The 21,048-nt window shown below is 42.3% G+C and overlaps 1 protein-coding gene across 1 annotated transcript; it reads right to left on the reverse strand.

Annotated features, from left to right (window-relative positions):
• Positions 1–15,937: 15,937 nt before the first annotated feature.
• Positions 15,938–19,997, reverse strand: uqcrfs1 (ubiquinol-cytochrome c reductase, Rieske iron-sulfur polypeptide 1). The gene is made up of 2 exons (XM_071918335.2): positions 19,742–19,997; positions 15,938–17,726 (listed from the first exon to the last, which is right to left on the reverse strand). The coding sequence occupies exons 1-2, from the start codon at positions 19,950–19,952 to the stop codon at positions 17,116–17,118; spliced, it is 822 nt and encodes a 273-aa protein (XP_071774436.1). The 5' UTR covers positions 19,953–19,997; the 3' UTR covers positions 15,938–17,115.
• Positions 19,998–21,048: the final 1,051 nt, after the last annotated feature.

Consider the following 21,048-nt stretch of genomic DNA (forward strand, 5'->3'; position numbering starts at 1 on the left):
GGGACCTGCCTTTCCTTTTCGTCTATCTGGACGACATCCTCGTCGCCAGCACCTCCAAAGCGGAACACCTGTCCCACCTTCGGACTCTCTTCAAGCGGCTCAGCCAGCACAGGCTGATCGTCAACCCAGCCAAGTGCCAGTTCGGGCTGACCACCATCGACTTCCTTGGCCACCAAAGACGGAGCAGTCCCCCTCCCGTTGAAGGTGGACGCCGTCACGAACTTCTCGCGCCCGCTCACGATCAAGTCCCTGCAGGAGTTCCTCGGCATGGTGAACTTTTACCACCGCTTTATCCCCCAAGCTGCTCGATTCATGCGACCCCTGTACGAGGCTCTGAAAGGCAAGGCCCCCAAATACATGGTGGACTGGTCTGCGGAGAGGGACAAGGTGTTTACGGACGCTAAGACTGCTCTGGCTAACGCCGCAATGCTGGTGCACCCATCACCCATGGCCCCGATTGCCATCACCACGGATGCTTCGGATTATGCCGTCGGCGCGGTGGACGAGCAGTGGGTGGGCGGTGCCTGGCAACCGCTCGCTTTCTTCAGCCGCAAGTTACACCCCAGTGAACGGAAGTACAGCACCTTCAATCGGGAGCTCCTTGGCCTCTTGCTCGCCATTCGACATTTCCGTTTCCTGCTGGAGGGCCGCCAGTTCCCGGGGTTTGTGGACCACAAACCGCTGACGTTCGCCATGGCTAAGGTGGCCGAACCGTGGTCCGCCTGCCAACAGCCGACCCGGACGTGCAGGCTTACAGGACGGGTGTCACAGGGCTGCAGCTGGAGGACGTGGTTTTCGACGACGCCGGCACCACACTCCTGTGCGACATCTCCATGGGTCAGCCCCGGCCCGTCGTTCCCTCTGGGTGGAGACGGCATGCGTTCGATGCCGTCCATGGCCTCTCCCACTCGGGCAAAAAGCCATCTATAAAGCTGGTGGCGGCCAGGTTCATCTGGCACGGGCTCAAAAAAGACGTAACAGACTGGGCTGGCACCTGCATGGAGTGCCAGTGCTCTAAAGTGCACCGCCACACCAAAGCCCCCCTGGCACAGTTCCCGGTGCCCGAAAGGAGGTTCAACCATGTCAATGTGGACCTGGTGGGCCCCCTTCCCCCCTCCCACGGTTTCACTTACCTCCTCACCATGGTGGACAGGACCACTCAATGGCCGGAAGCCGTCCCGCTGTCGTCGACGGCGTTCATCGGGTCCTGGGTCGCCCGGTTCGGCACCCCATCTGACCTCTCCTCTGACCGAGGCCCACAGTTTACGTCCGAGCTCTGGAACGCAGTCGCAGAGGGCCTGGGGGTGAAGCTCCACCGCACCACCGCGTACCACCCACAGGCCAACAGGTTGTGCGAGCGGTTTCATCGCTCCATGAAGGCCGCTCTTCGGGCCAGCCTCAAGGACAGCAGCTGGGTCGACAGGCTCCCGTGGGTCATGCTGGGCCTCAGGACCACCCCTAAAGAGGACCTCCGGTCCTCATCTGCCGAACTGGTTTACGGCCACCCGCTGTGGGTCCCAGGGGATTTCGTCCCTAACACCACGGCTCCCTGGTCTGCAGCCCACCAATGGGCCACGCTCCGGGACAACGCTAGTGTTTTTGCACCGGTCCCCACTTCGCATCACGGCCTCCCACGGTCTCACGTCCCCATAAGTCTGTAGTCGGCAGGGTACGTTTTCATCCGCCACGACGCCCACCGTGGGCCCCTGCAACCTCCCTACGACGGCCCGTTCCGCGTCCTGGAGACCGGGGACAAGCACTTCGTGGTGGACGTCGGCGGCAAGCCGGAGCACGTTTCTGTGGACCGCCTCAAACCAGCTCACCTGGACTTGGACTGACCCGTTGGCCTGGCCCTACCCCTGCGGCGGGGGACTTAAACAACAGCAAATTAATGATAATTATAATGTTGATTGTAATGTTTTGGTGATACATTATCATCAAAGGAGTCTGAAAGATACAGTATATGTACAGTATTCTTTACATAGTAGTAGTAGTAGTAGTAGTGGTAGTAATAGTATATGATAATAATAATAATGACTGGATACAGCGAGAAAAAAGAGAATAAAAGCATATGAATCTAAACAAATTGAATAGAATAGACAAAATACAAACATAAAATATAAAATAAACAATAAACCATTAAAAAATAAATAACAAAACAATAAAGCAATAAAACTCATAGAATATAAACTGAAGGTTTATATAAACATACACTGCTGACAGATTCAACATGTAGACAAGTAGAGTGTATGGGTGAGGATAAATTACAAATACTGAAAGAGAGGGACAAATGTCAAAAACATCCGCTCAAACCAAAGGTTAAATCAATTCAGATTATTTTTCCTTTTGGTTATCAAGCAGCTGCAAGGAATGTGCAGCAGGTTTGTGTCTGTGTGTTTGTGCGTGCCTATGCTGGCTATGATGAATCAAGATAACATGGCTGTGAATCATAGGAAGCAGATTGCCTCTGCCAGCCTCCATTCACAGAGAGATATTTTAGCACTCCACCACAACTGGAACAGATGTGCTAACCCTGCTCGCATGGGCATCTGGCTGCCTCCTTCTACACACACACACACACACACATGTATCCATAGCCAGCGAGCAGCAAGCAGAGATACATGTACATCTCCTCTCCCTACCTGACACCTCTCTGTAATGATTGATCACCTCTATTATCTGTGTGTGTGTGTGTGTGTGTGTGTGTGTGTGTGTGTGTGTGTGTGTATGTGTGTGTTCACCCACCTGTGTGAAGTGTCTGTACATGAGTGTGTATTCAGGTTGTGACCAGATATAGCTGATTACTGCAATACAGTAGTATGACTACAGCAGAACCTGGTAGATGCATATCTCCTCTCACACTAATGCATCTTTCACTATCATCCCAACCCCTCAGCATCCACTCTGCTTAAAGAGGTACACCACTCATTTAGATTTTTTTTCTATTTATATATGATCATATAGGATCAAAAATGTTTACATGTAGCTTAGTATATAACTTAGTATGTTAACATTTGATTTTGATTCAGTGGTTAAATAAAACAAATAGCATTTAAAAAAAAAAAACATTATTTTTTACACAAAGTCTGTCAATGCATCACAACTGGACTTGGTCTTGATTGGCTCAACTCACCAAAGTATTGCTAAAATCAGGGCAAGTTTGCAGCATTTGAACTGGAAAGCCTCCACTCAGCAGGTTTACCTCATTTGAATTAGAGGGGCTGGTGTTGTTGGCCAATCAGGGTCCAGTATTGTGACTGTTCTGCTGCTGAGGACTTCAGATTTATTCATTACATACCCTTTTAACTAAACATCAAGAACAATTATTATTCTTAACCTGAGCTATAGAAACAAAATGATGAAAACAAAATAGTTTTCATCATTAAAAAGGCTCCCGATTAGCCTTTAAACTGGCTGGGCGAAGTTTGCGCTAGTTTTACAGCGGTCCTAGTGGCAAGCTGAGGACCTGCCTGCTCTGAATCAGCGGTGAAAAACAACCAACAACCAAAACAGAAACCCATAATCAAAAATATAATGGTTAATATATATAAATAGTACAATTTCCCCTCTATTTGTAACTGTGGTGTTAGGAAGCCCAAAGCACTATAAGTGGGTTTGTTGCGTCCTTTCCAAGGAAGGATTTTTTTTTTAAAAGTGCAAAAACAAAAAGAGAGCGATTTCACCTCAAAACCAGTGTTATTAACTCTGCTAGGAAATATGACTCAAACTCAGAATACATTTAACAAGTTGACTTTATTGCTATGTGAATAATAAATATAACCAAAACTCAGAAAGCTAAAGTTACATTAGATTTGTTGCTGGGAGAAACATTTCTTTTTCCTTTCTTACACTTATTTGTCATCTTGAGTCCAGTTTTAGAGTCTGGATCTAGATAGCTAACGTCAGCTTTAGTCTTCCTCTGGTGTTGCTGCTTCTCAGATGCTCGGTCTGACAGAAGAGCTGAGGGGAATTTGAGGAGATGATGAGAAAACACACTGGCTGTGCTGCATGATAGAGTGTTTCCCATGCCACAGTTGTATTTTGCCTGCCTCTTTAATTAAAGAGACCATTTAGAATAAAAATAAATTATTTTGTAGATATTTTTAGCATGGCGGGTAACGATCTTTCTGTGGAGGGCCACCATGGTAGAGTACATACAGAGAAAACACTGATTCAGTACATCTTTAGACAAGCTACTCTGCTACATTGCCACAACATGCAGACAACCAACTGACAATGTTACATCATAGCGACAGATGCTGGAATTTCACTTGAAGCTGCTGTTAAGTTGATCTTAAGATATCTTGTTACATTGTCATAATATTGTGGAGACATAAGGTTAGTAGGGCAAATTGAACTGAATTGGTAACTTTTAGTAATAGCTACATTTCTATATGTATAAAAGAAAATAGGTACCCAAAATTGACATTACCAAATCAAGCCCATGTGGCTTGGCTTTTGCACATTGATTTAAATAAATCCAGTAAATATCAAGATCAGTCACGACTTCTGCCTATTATATTACATTACATAGTCCCCTTTGCTGCATTTTATTATGTTGACAAGATTGTAAAAGGGCATTAGCCTGGACTCAGCCACCTTCGACTGGGAGTCTCAGTTTCAAGGTCTCTCCCATAAAAATGTGGAGGTGTTCCTCAAAGGCACCCTGAGGAAAGACAATAGTCCTTCTCTACTGTGACCCAAAAGCAAAATTATAGTATGGAGGTCCCTTCAGAATGATCCCCGCGCCCCTCTTGGCTTTCACATCAGATGATTAAACGCCCCTTTGGCAATATTTTCTCAATCTGAGTGGGCACTTGGGCACAATGAGCAAAAGGTGCAGAGACAATTGCACCAAATCTCCTGCTTCTACTGGCTGCAGCCTCGGACAGCCCAATCAGCGTTTGTGTAGGTTTGAACTGCCACCCAAAGCCAGAAACAAGTCACTAATACTCAGTAACTACACTAAAAGACAGCACCTACATTTGTGATATTAAACAGATATATACGCTGTTCATACAGTGTCTGTCTGAAGATCCAAATGAGTTTTGCATTACAGTGGCACTATCAGTCCTATACCAGAAAATGCAGCATGATTCCCGGGAGATCAATCTGGATACACTCCCTATCTCTTGTTCTATCTTTTACAATTGATTCTCTATGGAACACCACATTGGTGTAACATCACAGATTAGGAAATGGGATGAACTCTTCACTCTTTTCTTTAGGAGACAGAGGTGAATAATATATATGGAGCTATCCTAGAGTGTAAGAATAACATATAAAAGCTGAATTTAGTGGTATTGCCCTTTTAAGTACTGTAACTACTGCTATGGCACTCCTACTCCTTCCTTAAAAATCTCACTTTCCTTCAGATCGACAAGAAGAGAGTGTAAGAGGAAAATAGCTATAATATACATCCCTTGAGGATATACTTGTGCAGTAAGACCTTCAGAAAGAAGGTCTACATGAGGCTGTCGATTGCACATCAGGTGATTTCACAAGGCAAACAGTTCATCTCCATTCATTGTCTATGAGAAGCGAGTAGCCACGTTCGTACAGCATGGTGTAATAGGTGGTGAGGCGAACCGGCCTGAAATGTGACGAGCAAAGTTGAAAAAGTTTCATGTCATGAGCACGATCGTCACAACACAAGAGCCACTCACATTTGGCCAAAACTCCAGTTCTCAAATTCTCCCGGTCATTACATTTTTGTTCCTAATTCCACTTCTTCATCTTTTGGATGGAAGATGGAAGAGAGAATTATTTCCCCAACTATATGACTCATCTCTGTCAGCTTAAATCATGACAAACAAAATATGGATGGAGGAAAGCAGCAGAGATTGTTGGTCCCCTTGGTGTGTGATGTTTCCTGAAGTAGCCTAAAATATTTTAGCTGTTAGCTTTAGCGCTGGTATGCTAAAAACTCATGTTAGTTTGCTAGCCTAACTTTCCCATCGCATCCAAATACCTGTAACCACTTAGCTAGCTAGCTGGCTAGAGTAAAGCATTATTTAAAGATTATGTTTTCCAGACATATGATTATGGATTATATTTGGGCAAAATGAAATGAAAAGAGGTCTACATAAACAAATAATGTTAAACCGAGATTTTGCTCCGATGCTTGACCCAGAACACACCCAGTGAAACACCCACAAGTAATGACTTTTGACTGAGCAAAGCCAGTGGTCGTGCTATGTCTGCGTGAACGGTTGTGTGATTGTTAACTTTTTAAAGATTAATCGAGCACAATTTATCAAACAAGACAAAATTTCCAATTAAACTTCTGTCTCGGATCTCTGATGGAGTCGCTCCATCTGTCTGTGTGTGCATGCGTGTGAACTTGGCTATGTTTGTGTGCTTCAGTGTGTATGCCTGTCTATATGTGTGCATGGAGGTTTGTTTGCATGCCTGCGTTAACAATGTGTGACTGTCCGAGAGCTTATTTCTCTGCAGGAGCTCATTTAGCCCCAGCCTTGTTGGTTTTGGGGCAATTTTCCACATATAATGAGTTGCTCCAGTTTGGGATGTTTTGTAGAGGAGGAGCAGCATTTCAGCAACAAGGGTGTAACGTGTAACTTCATTAGAGACATTAGCTGTGTGTGCTGAGGAGGAATACCCACCTCCCAGAAACATGGACATTCATTCTGGGACACTGTGGTATTCCAGTGTTCGTTAATTTATGTGTTTTAATCCACTTTGGTCTATCATGCAGATGGAATATTTTCCAGTAACACAGCGCTGTTAAAGTTACAGTAAGTGAGATTTTTACTGCCCCATAGCACAAAATGACCATAATATATATGTGGGGGGTTGATAGAGTTGTTGATCAATACCAATGACTCAAGATTACTTGGCCAGCTGCTGTTTTGGAACAAAACTCCCCACCCATTGGACTTTCTAGACACTCACTTTGACTTTATTATTTATATCAAATTATGCCAGAAACCTGTCTGTGTTGGTCACTAATAGAGGTTGATAAAAGTCATACATTACTTAATGCCCCTTTCAAATCTATTTCCCCGCTATTTTTTCTATCACCTTTAACTGAGTAAACATATTTAAGTCTAGTTGACGCATCTGAATAATCTCATCATGTATTTTACCTTAAAACTGTAACATAGGCTACCTGCTGATCAGTAGGCTGTTTGAATTGAATTTGAAAATGGCTTATTTGAAGTTTTTCCAACTTCAGTACACAGAAAGTGGCAGGATGTTGTTGATGACACTGAAAAATACTAACAGAGACAAGTAAAACTACCCATCATGCTGCGGTATGAGTGATGATAAAATTAATCCATAATGGAAAACAACAATAACACTACACACCATGCGTGAGACTGTTTGGACTATTACTATTGTTAATGTTATTTCTTAGTGTTGTCATGGTTATTAGATGTCACCCGCTTTAATTTGTTTTTCTGATTTGTCGTTATATAATAGGACTCAACTTTGATGAATGAATATTATTATTATTACAGTTTGTATAGTTAGTAGCCGCTGTTATGGCTGTTTGTGTGCTGAAAAGAGTTTGGACACAGCTATTGTTTTGTTGTGAGAGCTGATAAAGGACACATGCTACACATTTACAGATTTAAATGTAATTAAAGCCATCCTGCACATGTTTAGAATAGTGAAGACAAAATCCCACGTAATGAGTTTTGTCTTTCTTGGAGCAACACAATCTTAAAAATTTTTTGAGCAAAAGCATTAATATCTTATAGCATGTCTAAAGCCTTCAAAAGATCAAACATTTTCCCCCTTAACAATACCTACTTCTCTTTCTCTCTTGTGTGCGTGCAAGCACACACACACATACACACACAAACATTCACACTTTTTGAAAGGTCTCCATGAACCTTTGATACCCTGTGATTGAGTCTCTGTTGCCATGAATAATCCAGTTAACAGAATATTCCTCCTCCCTCTTTGACTGAGCAATACTAGCAGGGGAAACAAGTGATGCTCCCAACAGCAGTAGTGACAGTACCGCTCTCCGCCATTTGTGTTGTACCCATGATGCTGTGTGAGTCTGAGTTTGACAGATGGTGAAAACTAAAAATAAGTACGTAAGAAGTAAGTGAGTAAGATGTTTTCATGCCACAGTAACCAGTTTAATACGGGAGTAAGCCAGGCATCTTCACCCGGTTTCTCATGATCACAGTATGAGTTTACCCGGGTTATTTTAACCCAGTTATTAAGTTTACATGCCAAAACCAGGTTAAGAAGGGAATTCTCCCTTCACACAATACTCCTTAAAAAGTAACGTGTGCCTTAAGTTTAAGGCAATATTTCGATTAAAATGTTTACATGGTTTTGAAGTAACATGATTTCTCTAATAACCCGGTGTATATGGATTCATTTACCAACTGGTCTGAAGATCTAAAGGAACCGACATAAGAACCAGCTTTCCCAGCACTACCTCTCCTTTCTCGTCTCTGTCTGGTGATCTTGATGACATGCACAGTGTTAAGAAACCAAAAGGAATCTAAGGTGTTTATATGCTCCAATAAATTGAAAGAATGAGGAGAGATCTAGGTGTGTCAATCTCGTTATGCTTACTCTGATTATGCCCTTACTCTGATTAAGATATTGCCTTAATGGGGTTAAAGTGGAATTGTTAGTGTGCATGTAAACATACTCAATAAGCCATCCTTTATTTCCTGAATTTACAATCTCAAGCCAGCATGACGGCTATGGAAACATTCCCAAACTTCCGGACGGACATCACAGCCTGTTAATGGGATGTGTCAGCAGTAATGGCTTCAAAGCTTTATTAATTACAGTGATGGCAGCCAGATACAGAGCCCCGCTGGGAGTCGTGTCCTCCTCACCACTGACACACCAGCCGTGCACCCGGCCTCCATACATACAAATACACACACACACACACACACACACACACACACACACACACAAGCATGTGAGCATACGCACATTTGTGCATATGGTGCTGCAAGAGTATCTTTAATCTTCATTATTTTCCTTTATTGAATTTTTATCTGTATCCTATTCTTTGCTGCTGCGATGACACAATTTCCCATTGGGAATAAATAAAGTTCATCATAAGTGTATGTACACACACACACACACACACACACACACAGATGGAAAGTAAAGGAGAAAGGTTTGCCCTCCGGTATAAGGACTTAGATGTAGCCATAGATGACAACTAACAGGAACTGTTAGTTGTGTGTGTGTGTGTGTGTGTATGTGTGTGTGTGTGTGTGTGTGTGATAAATAGATGAAATGCAGATAGATATGATGAATAGGATGAGTGGAGTAGAAAGAGAAACACAAAAAGAGAGAGATCCTGTGATGAAGCTATGTGTGTGTGTGATATGTGCACTGAGCTAGGAAGTCAACCTTTAGATATGAAGGAATTGGGTGTGAAAGAAAATGATTAAGGACAGTGATTGCCTATTCAGAGCCACTGTGCCCCCTCCATGTGTGTTCCGGGACTCATTTTCAGCCCTCGCTCCGAGAGGGGGAGGATCCTTGCATTGTTGTGATCCATGACTGGCAGCATTAATAAGACTACTTACGCTTCACACATCAGCAACTGCTTGTGCGAAGCATAAAAAGGGGTCCTAATGCAAAGAGGCAGAAGAGGGGGGAGAGAGAGAGAAAAGGGAAAGTTCTATTAGGCTTTATTGTGCCGTCATGAAATATCTGTTCCCACCTCAAAGCCATCCAGGCTCCTCTTACCGAGCGCTCATTTTCATCTCAATTTGCAGCGCTGTGTGCCACTGTGCATGGTGGGGAGCAAGAGGAGTCGCTCTATCAAAACTCCAGCTGTAGACCGACACGCCGCGGTTGCCTTGAAAAGGAGGGGTTCAATTTTCTATTTCGATTTGATGTTTTAATCTGAGCTCATTCATAGGGATTTGCAGCTCAACTGTTGAAGTGTCATCTTTAAAAGAGGGAAGAGACGATTGTGTTCACGAAGACACGCATGCACATACACACGCATAAACACAGATGTGCACATGTGCATCCAGTGAATTCACACGCTTTTTCAGGAGCGAGACCGGAGAAGATACACTGAGGAGGTGTGGTGGTCAGGAAAGCTCTCACAGCTTTTCTGCCTGGTCTCTCTGGAATAAAGTGGCAGCTTGAGGTAACTATTTGAAAACTAAACATGAATGCCCAGAAATCCTGTAAGAAGACATCAGCAAAGTGCACAGTCATGCTTACCAACAAGGCTGGTCTGTGATCGCTTTATACCAAAGGATACCAAGGAAGTAAACTAGAGGTAATAAAATAAGGCAAAAGAACAAGGCAGAAAAATAAAAATGAAAGCCAAAAACAGAACAAAGCAGAATAAAAGTAGAGACAAAAAATGACAGAAAAGAAATAAGAGCAACAAAATCCAGAACAGGTGAGTGAAATAAAACAATTATACAAAGGCCTTTCTATAAAAGAAGGTTTTACGTAGGGTTTCAAAAAAAAGCACAGGCTCCGGCACAGGCTGCGAAAGCCCGGTCACCTTTAGTTTTAAAGGAATAGTTCACCCAAAAATGAAAATTCTGTCATCATCTACTCACCCTCATGCCAGTTGAAACACAGGTGAAGTTTGTCCATATAACACACAGGGAGGTTGCCAGCACAACTCCATAGCAGCCTTCTCCAAAACAACTGAAGTCAGTGGGGACCAGTTCTTCAGAGTTCCAAAAAGACCTATATTTACACCATAATTTAGTGCAAATCTTAACTACAGCTGATTGATTTGCAACAAATAATGGTCTTTCTATTCACAGTGTGATTGTTTGGCTGTTTTTGTTTTGGTCATCCAGCAGTTAATATCTAACATGCAATCCTTAAGGCCAATCGAGTTACCGGGGTTTATGGGTACATAAAGTTGTGTGTTGCCTGCATTGCGTCATGATGTCACCGAGAGGCAACTTCTAAACAGAGAACAACAAGTGGCCTAGGACTAACCCTTGGGGAACGCCACAATTGAGATGTGCTGGAGCAGAGGAGGCACATCTCAACTGTGAGCTGTTCTATTTGGCCCCCAAAACTCGCATCAACCAGACTTGGTAACTTACCCAACAACATCAATCTGTAGCCAATAATTTGGGTGTTTAGATATTTGATTTAGACCTCTGTTTTAATGATCAGGTTAAGAAGGTTGTTCAGTCTTGCTTCTTTCATTTGAAGAATATTTCCAAGATACGGTCTTGTTTATCCTCTGCTGACCTTGAAAAGGTTATCCATGCCTTTATCTCTTCATGTTTAGACATGGCAGCTCCTTAAAGAAATAGCTCAGAGCTCCCAAGCTTTGGAGCGCCCTGCCAGAGGAGCTCAGGCTAGTCAGATCAGTGGCATCTTTTAAATCACTTCTCAAAGCATACCTGTACAGGAAAGCATTTTTATAATGTTCTTTTATGTCCTGTTTTATCCCTGTTCCAAGCTTGTCTGTCTCCTTTCTAAGTACATATTATTCTCCTTGTCTTTGTTTCCTTTTATCTACTCTTTCAATTATATTTATTTATCCTGTTTTGCAAAGCACTTTGTAATGGTTGTTTGGAAAAGTGATATATAAATAAAATTTATTATTATTATTATTGCCAATCACAAGAAGATTTCTATGAGCAAGGTTTGATTTAAACAGATTCAGAGCAGTGTCAGTGAGCCCGACCCAATTTCCTAAGCGATTGAGCAGAATGCTGTGATCAACAGTGTCAAAAGCAGCAGGAACGTCTAACAGAATTAGGACACAGCAGTCACCTCTGTCAGCAGCAATGAGGAGGTCACTAGTCACCCTGACTAGAGGAGTCTCCGTACTGTGGAGAGCTCTGAAACCCGATTGAAATTTTTCAGAAATGTTATTGGAATTCATTAAAGACAGTAGCTGTAATGAAATATGTTTCCCAGGACCTCGGGCAAGAAGGGCACCTTGGAGATGGGTCTATAATTATTGAGATCAAGGGGACTGAGATTTGGTTTCTTCAGGAGAGGCTGGACCCTAGAATGTTGAAAGAAGGGAGGAACAGAACCAGTAAGTGAGGTATTTATGAGTTGTGTAATGTGTGGGCCGACTATACCGAGGACTTATTTGAGAAATTTAGTGGGAATAGTGTCCAAAGGACAAGATGAGGATTTCATATGAGTAATGGTATCTGTTACAGTGGCAAGGGAAATAGGCTTAAAGCTGGTGGGTGAGGAAAGCCATAGGCTGGTGAGACTGATAGATCACAGCCAAGGGGAAATCCTGGGTGCCTGATATTCTCTACTTTTTTTAGTGAAATGAATCAAAAATTCTTTGCACCGTTCTGGGGAAGCCACAATATGTAGCTCAAGGACGGGTTAAGTGACAGAGTTTATAACATTAAAGAGGATCCTGCAATTGTGGCAGTTTCTGGAGACAATATTGATCCTTGGCTGCTCTCTGATACTCTGATTTAATTTCTTTTAGAATTTCCCAATTGATTTGTTGATTGTTGGCTTTCCATTTCTGTTCAGCTTGTCTGCATTTCCTCTTTAGAAAAATCAAGAGCATCACCTTTTATGTGAGTGGGCCTGTTACACATAGCACCAGATTAGAGGATTCAATAAGATTAATGAAACCATGACCAAGATAAAGGCATGGACACCATACATGGATATCAAAATCACCTAAATGAGAATTCTATCATAAATGGACATGATAATAGATAGTTCCTGGTGACGCATTTGACGCAGTAGCTCACACAGCTCGATTGGTCTCTCTCCACTCAACATCACTGAACTCCCTCAGGGCCACCCGTTCCCACCAATCCTCACTGCATATCTTCATCCAAAAATGCTGGGCTGCAACAGCTACATGTGTCATCTCCTTCTTCCCAACAGGTTTCCCAACCTGAAGCATTGAATTTTTTAATTGCAATAGAGACAGGTCTGTGGCTGCAACAAACAACATGATGTGGTAGAGCAGAATCATGGCTGTAGTAGTTTTGGTTATATTTAATAGTGGCAGGACAGGATCATTTAATTTTTTTTTTCCATAATTTCCACAATTCTTTCTGGATACAAAATAAGTACTTCAGTCATGATGTAATTGGGCCACAATAGTGGTGAATCCCAGTGAAGTGCGGGCAAAAGTCGGCCCACAAACTGCCTCCCAAGGCTGTTTTTTTTACATAAAAACATTGCATAATGCGGCTTTAAAAAGACAGGAACCTAGCTAAATTGATGATGTAGAAATTGAAAAACTAGCCTATGTGGAAACTGCTCGTCTCTCTCTGTATGTAAACTTATATAAAACAAGTTCAAAGGATTCCTGTGATGCAAACAAATCTTTCATGGCAATTTGATCATCCCATACAAAATTGAAAATCCTGATGTTAATGTGACAGTGCAGGCCTAAGGGAGATGACTCACCACTGATCACTTCTGATTTTCCCTATTTCTGTTTGACCAACAGGCAGCCAGATTCCTCCTCCTCAGCACTGACTCGGCCTGCTGAGAGCTTTTAAGAGTCAAAGTGAAGTGATCGATCCTTTGGAGCAGAGGAGTTCAATATAAAGCGTAAATGGTGAGTTGAAACCTATATTAACTGCCTTAGAGTTAGGTGAATTAAGCTAAAAAAAAATAAAAAAAACCCTCAAAATATGGAGACAGTAAAGTGCTTCAAGTGCATCAAGTAAAATGGCTGCATGCAACTATTAATTTCTTCTGAGAGACTACTGGAAATAGTTTGAGTACAGTGACACAATTCACAACAATTTGCGCTGTAAATAGTGCTCACTTGGATTGAACATTAATTCATAGAGATGGGCGCCAACCAAGTTGGCTGTGGGCCTTTGTCAAGTGACACAGATATGCCACAACAGATTTATGACCTTATGTTGCAAGTTTACTTTCTCTCTCCCTCCCTCTCTCTTTGTGTTTCTCTCAGCTTCTCTGAGCCATCCGCTTCCTTGCAGGTCCATGCATGCACAGCATGACCTGAAGACATAATTCATGGATATCAGTTGTAGGGTTTGACCAATATGGTTTTTTGAAGGTCTGTACCAAGATTTTTGTACCAAAGCTGTTGATAGCCAATATTTTGTGCCAATATTCACTAGCATTAATTTCTTCCATTTTGATGGCAGTATTCAGTGTTTCCACCCAATTATTCTTGGCAGGGTGGAAAATCCTGAAACAGCATTTAAACCATCATGGGGCAGTAAAACTCTTCATTGAAAACCATACTAATGAAATTGTTTTAGGGTTAGCAGCTCCTTAAAGAAATAGCTCACCCAAAAATGAAAATTTCTCTGCTTGCTACTGTAGGTTGAATGTTGGTGCATTCTAGAGCAAAGCAATGGCTGAGATGGAACTACAGGGCCTAGCTCGCTGTGTGTTTGGAACCTATCCCAGCATGCATTGGGTGGAGGGCAGAGAGACAACCTGGACAGATCATCAATCCATCACAGGGCCACCACAGATAGATAGACACATACATTCACACCTGTGGGCAATTTAGAGTCTCCAATCCCCCTGACTGGCAGGAGGAAACCCAAGAGAACAGCAAACTCCACACAGAAAGGACCAGGAATCAAACCTGCAACCTTCTGGCTGAGGCCACAGTGCTAAACACTGAGCCACCATGCCAATACCAATATATGGGGTACTCAATTCAGCTTATACAGTATTGACCAACATCATCTTTCCACCTATTGAAAATATCATTCATTGCTTATCGGACAATGCAGACTAAGATGAACCACAAATACTTGGAATATAAGATCAGTAAAAAGACAAGTACATAGCTATGAAGTAGGGCACCATTTCCAAACTAAGCCTGCAGTGTCATGAGTGGGATCATTAGGACAGATAAACATGGTTTGTTCTGGTCACACAACTAACCAATGTTAATTTTGGGCAGGTTGTGGAGTGATTTAGTGAAGGCCAGAGCTGGCAATAGGAAGTGGTAATGCACCTGTTGCTCACTGCAGAAGCTGTTACCATGATGATGTTAAAAGGGCCTATTCTGTCAGTGTCCCCACCCCTATGTGATATATTCAATATATTCAGATACTTTTTCAATACCTATATATCTTTTTCTGGGGGCATTGTTGCCTTTTTTATTGGATAGTTCAAAATAGAGAGAGACAGGAAAGATTGGGGATGACATGTGACAAAGGAACTGAGCCGAACTCAAACCCCGGACGTTGTGTTTACATGATACACAATAGTTACAATAGATGAATAAATGGGGGAGCATTGGAAGCAGTGTGCAGTGTCTCTTTCAATTCATCTGGAGCTGTTCTACTCCAGCACCTGAAAGAAGGAAGGCCAGACATTGTATGAGTGTGTCTAATTTGTGTAGTCCCCACAAACTCCACAGATGTAAATATTAGCTTTAGTCAAAGACTGTGCAGTAAAAGTCACTGATCACTGAGGGTTCATCTGTGCATTTGTATATACAGTGATGTGCACAATTGTTATTTTTTTATAACTTCAGAAATTGAATTCATATGCCATCAAAGTGATCCATGCATTCCACACTGTATGTATTCTTGTATTCATGTATTATTACCCTCAAGTCCCTATGAGATGCATTACAGGAGCTTGATATCAGTTGTGCTGTGCAGAATTAGTGCAGTTTGTACAGCAAATTACTACATTTCAAAATGCTGAGTATTTTTTTCCCTCAGAGGCAGTTAAGTGCCAGTGAAAGAAGCAGTAGGAATCGTTTTTGAAATGTAATTATTTAATTTTTCATGTTCAAATGCAACTGTTTTGATAGAATAATATATTTTCAAACAAAACACCCCAATAAATGCACTGTGAAATCATTTTGCAGCACAAGATGCGTCTACAGTCAAAGGCAGCAAAAATGAAACCAAACCAACTGTATACTGCGTTGATAAAAGTAAAATATTCCCAATTGTCATTTATCTAGTACTGAAGTACATCAAATTCAAGTACACTCACAGTCCTAATAACTCTACTCATTTAATCATTCAATTTGTTTGTGAAACCTTTATTTGTGCAACGTTAAGCGTACACTTCAGTTTTACACAGGTCTTTGTCAAAGGACAGCTCAGGAGTAGAATAAAAAGTACACTCAACTATTTGTGTTTGTTGTGTGAACATCCTGTCTCCAACATTTCCCCATCTGTCAGATCCCACTGCAGCCTCATCGTTCTGAGACAGAAGCCGTTACACTGCAGTGCAGCCATCACCTAAGCCTGAATGTATTAATCAATACATACTGCAACTTCTAGCCTATAGCACTTAAAATTCTCTAGGCTGAATACTTTCTATACCCTCACTTTGGCTCTTCCAGCTGATGCAGATCCTTTTAAGAGTTACAAACTTGGACACTTTCTAGCCTGCTGCATGGTAACCGGACTTCCAATAAAATAGTTAAGTCATCAATCACAGGAATATTACTTTACAGACTCCCTCATATAGTCCAGCTCTACACATCTGTGGCACTTAAAACCAGTAAAATATTGGTTTTCTCCAGACCTGGATAGCCTCAATACTCCGTTAAAGATGGTCAACAGGTAGTCATTGTAGCAACAACCAGTATTTAATTTGGTAGATGAACACATAAACTTATTTTTGAGTGATGAAAGAATAAATAACAGAATCAAGGCTGTCCATCAGATAAAATATACATTTATTACTTACAATTATTTATTGACCAGGCCTGAACACAAGATGTGCATGTACTGATTAGATGGACCATAAGTTAATAATCAGGTAATCAGGTGTTTGTATGCCGTGTTCACGTCATGTCGGAAGAAGCAGAAGAACAAGATGACGTCTTGTTGCTATGACTTGTTTACGTGTTTTAACTCATTGGAACATCCACATCCCAAATAATTTGTATTTATGAATTTAAAACTCAACCGTAAAGAAACTGCAGCAGGTATTGCTTGCTTTTCATGAGTAGAGCAGAGTAGAGCTGCTAGTTGGCAGCTCGAATTTATGATACATCCAATATGACATGAATGTGGCATTAGTGCATCACAACTTTCATAGCCAAAGCATTCCTCAAAAGCATCACCGGACCGAGCACACATTTATAATACAGACATCTGAAAAGCTCAGCACTATCATGCTTTTGAGAAAGTCAAAGCCACTGTTGTAGAATGACAGCTCAGTCCGACGGATGTTTTTTTGTTTTTTTTATCCCACAATCACGGTCTCCTCGTCGGGGAACTCGTAGTAGGGAACCTCCAGGTTGAGGGGGGCGGGGCCCTTCCTGATGCGGCCCGAGGCGTCATAGTGGGAGCCGTGGCAGGGGCAGTAGTAGCCTCCGAAGTCGCCGGCGTTGGCGATGGGCACGCAACCCAGATGGGTGCACACCCCGAGGACGATGACCCAGCTGGGGTTGAGCACGCGGTCCTTGTCGTGCTGCGGGTCGCGCAGCTCGGCCAGGTTCACGCCGGCCTCGGCGGAGATCTCATTTTCCGTGCGGTGGCGGACGAACAGCGGCTTGCCTCTCCACTTGAAGGTCATGTTCTTGCCTTCGGGGATGTCGCTCAGCTTGATCTCGATCTTGGACAGGGCCAGGACGTCGGCCGAGGCGCTCATGGAGGAGACGAACTGACTGACCACGGTCTTGGCGGCGTAGACGCTCACCACGGTCGTCGCACCGGTGAACAGGTATGAGAAGGCCCTCCTGGCTTCACTGCTGTCCTGGGAGGTCTTGTTGGGGTCCTGCACCTCAGGGCGCCTGTAGCCAGAGAAGTCTGGCACCTTGATATCTGTGTGGGCAAATCTGACTCCGGCACGGGCTGCAGACATAAAGAGATTGATCATCAGATACACTACATAAATATACTGCAGTGAAATTTGTCTTGCATCCCAAGCACCTAAACTCCAGCTCTTGAGTGTCTTACAAAGACAACTGTTGCAAAATTTAAGTTTGATTCAAACTGTTTATCTACATGGATCAGTTGCACATTTCCCAGAATTCTACTTCCTCATTGATCTAGTTTGTGGCCTCAAGCCTCGACCAAATGCAGTAGAGATAAACATAATATTATTCATTGCAATCAATCCTTACTGTGGAAAGCCTGTAGCCAATCTAAAAGCTAACTTCTTGTTTTATGAATTCATTTGTCAATCTATTAATCTTCACTTATGAGACCACAGAACACCTATGTGAGATCAAAAGCTGTGATTCTTTATGCAGCACATCAGAGAATCACATCATTATAGGCAGCAAATAAGGTCAGTTCTTGTGGCTGATCTTGATCTTTGTGCCTGTGAAGGACTGAGAAAAATAAATATGCTGCGGTACTTTGCAACAAATATCATAAATAACTGTACCAAGACAGCGCGGCATCCACATACACTCCTTTGCATTTACAGAAAGTGACATGATTGACCTTTTCATTATGGACTGTAATTGGGAGGCTGAGAATGATCTGTATGTTAATGATGAGGGTATTCCGGTCGCACCACTCAACCAGGCTGTCTGCATTATCCTGATGGAGGGTAGGCTGGTGTTTTTTCATTTAACAATCATAACAGTAAAGTGGAGTGGAGTCATCATAGTACATTAGTGGCTATCACCTTGAGGAGCAACCAAACTGGTTATTGAAGAAAAAAAAAAAAGAAAAAAGAAAAAGGGATAAACAAGTAGGAGTTGCCCTGCACCTTTCACTTTGACATTTGGCAAACAATACTATATCAGGCATAGTTGGACTGGGTATGGTAGGGCTGTCACTTTTCATTCTTTTTTTTTTTTTTAAGTTGGAATGCTTGCATTACTTTTTCATCAGACCACTGCCTCAGATAATTGTACTTCCATTATCCACTGAGTCGCAGGGTGCATTACAATTTGATGTGGAACCTACCTTATCTGGCAAGAAGGTTGCCAGATAAGCAGTAGCTACACTAAATCAACTCAAGGACACCGCAATAAATGCAAATGATGTTAATGTTGTTTTTAAACTGAGGGAATTTGAAATAAATTACAAAAGAATGTCTCCTTGTATTTTTTTTGTGGGGGGTAAGTGGGGTGGGGTAATTTTCAGTGGCATACAACTACATCAAACACAGCACCAACTTCAGACACAAAATGATACATATTCATATATTGGGGATGTTTACAAAATGGAGTAGACAGAGTTACCAGCTACAAGTATTGTGTCTGATCACAGCTAAATTGGGTATTCAATACAACTGAATTGGGACAATTCACAAGTCACTTCAATCTAATTGAAACCAAGTTGACACTTAATATTGAGGTTTAGCACACTTTCAGGATTATAAGGAGCAAGTAAGCTTTTAATTTTACATCAAGCCAATCTGTCTACAAAAAAGTGCCAGTTACTCCAACCAAGCTAACGCCGGCTAGGTTAACTGCTAGCTACTCTGGCATTGGGTTTTAGCAGCTGCTAATATGTCTTTGACCCAGCTACTTCATAACGTCAGTGAATGCAAACGATGTGAGCTCAGTAATAAGTTACTGGACTATCACAGATATTGTCAGACCCAAACACACACCAGATGCCACCGACTATGCTGACTTGTTAGTGCTGACCTTAAATTAAGGTCGCTGTTTAGCCACCTAGCCATACAGGAAGCTGGCTAAGATTAGCCAGCTGCTAACGTTAGCTAACGAAGGAGAACTAGCCAACAAATGAGTCCAGCTGGGTGAAATTTAGCAGAATAATCAAAGGGATGGGGCGTTACGTTTGTCAACACATTGATAACACATCGTCTTTATCGTTCACCTTCCAAAACGAAGGCAAAACAATAACAAGTTAGTTAGCTAGCTATCTGTCAATAACTGACTTACCATTGATGCTAACAGTGACGGCGGGCCCTGTCTTTGGGCTTTGACCGCTTAGGGATTCGCGGCACAGGAACGGTTTCTTCGTATCTAACAAGATCTTCTCTCCCTTCACAACAACCCCAGGTATCAGGGCTTTCAGAGGGCCAGCTACTGCAAAGTTGGTAGCCTGCATGTAAGGGGAAAATGCCCCCGATCTAGCGGCAAGGGACATCATGTTTGCGGCTAACTGCTGCTACTACGACCTTGTGCCTGTACTGAGCAAGCGAGATGACGTTGCTGAGTGCGTAACTACGCCGCGCGTAGCGTTACATCAAGGCGTACGAGCCATTGGAATGCACTGTGGAGACGGAATAGGAAATATTGTGTTACCAATAAGAAGTAGCTTTTAAAACTATTTAATGTATCCAATCAACTAGTTATATCCAGTTTGTACTAAGTCTTTTGAATGAACCTTGAGCATTTATTTTTAGATATTCTGGTGTAAGGGTTCAATTTGATAGTAAAGACATTTTTCTTTCACTTGACCAATCTATAGGCTTTTCATTAGGCTATATGAAGGCAAATATGACAAACATAAATAAAACACATGTTCTCCTCACCAAAAACAAGATTACAGCTAGAAGGAAATTAACTTCATATTGTAAGATACATTTTTTATTACATTAAAAAATATTATATTTACATATGTAAATATTCTGAAACTCAAACAAAATTCGACATCATTTTAATAGAAATGAATTACTTGATAAACTCCTTTAGGACAAAGATAACAAAAAATGCACTTCAATTTTATAGAATTTTTTTTATTTTCTTTTTTTTCATTATTCCTATCTTTTCGCTGTCCTAAATCTGTGAAGTTAGATTGTTAGTACAGTGTATCTTATTGTCTTGGTCATGTTGGTTCACAGCTACTGTTCTCCATCTGTCTCCTCTCCTCCTCTGGTTCTGGTTCATGTGTCTCATCTGCTGGACCAGCAGGCTTTCCTCCTCCTCAAGCTATTCCTTTGCCTTGGTCCACGTCTCTCCTGAACACAGTGCAATCCCTTGGATCTTGGGTCCCACAAGCAGGCGAGGACAGCACCTTTTATCTCCTTGACTCTTGCAAAATGTCCAGTTAGGCTTTTGAGCTTCTCTTCCTGCCTCATGGTCCTTACTGCCTTGGTTGCTGATACCATGTAGGGGGATCTGGGGGTATCGTCCGTCGTATCACATCAAAACCAGTGTTGTTAAGTCAGAAAATGACTGCTAGTAATGCCAGCTAAGTCTTCCTCTGGTGTCGTTGCTTCTCAGATGCTCAGTCTTACTGAAGA

This window comes from Centroberyx gerrardi, chromosome 1 (assembly GCF_048128805.1).
Source record: "Centroberyx gerrardi isolate f3 chromosome 1, fCenGer3.hap1.cur.20231027, whole genome shotgun sequence".
NCBI lineage: Eukaryota > Metazoa > Chordata > Actinopteri > Beryciformes > Berycidae > Centroberyx > Centroberyx gerrardi.

Excerpts from the sequence above, each read along its gene's own strand:
- uqcrfs1 (XM_071918335.2), bottom strand. The coding sequence starts at position 19,952 with ATGATGTCCCTTGCCGCTAGATCGGGGGCATTTTCCCCTTACATGCAG. Across the intron at positions 17,727-19,741 it reads CGTCACTGTTAGCATCAATG|CCCGTGCCGGAGTCAGATTT; the intron begins GTAAGTCAGTTA and ends TTATGTCTGCAG.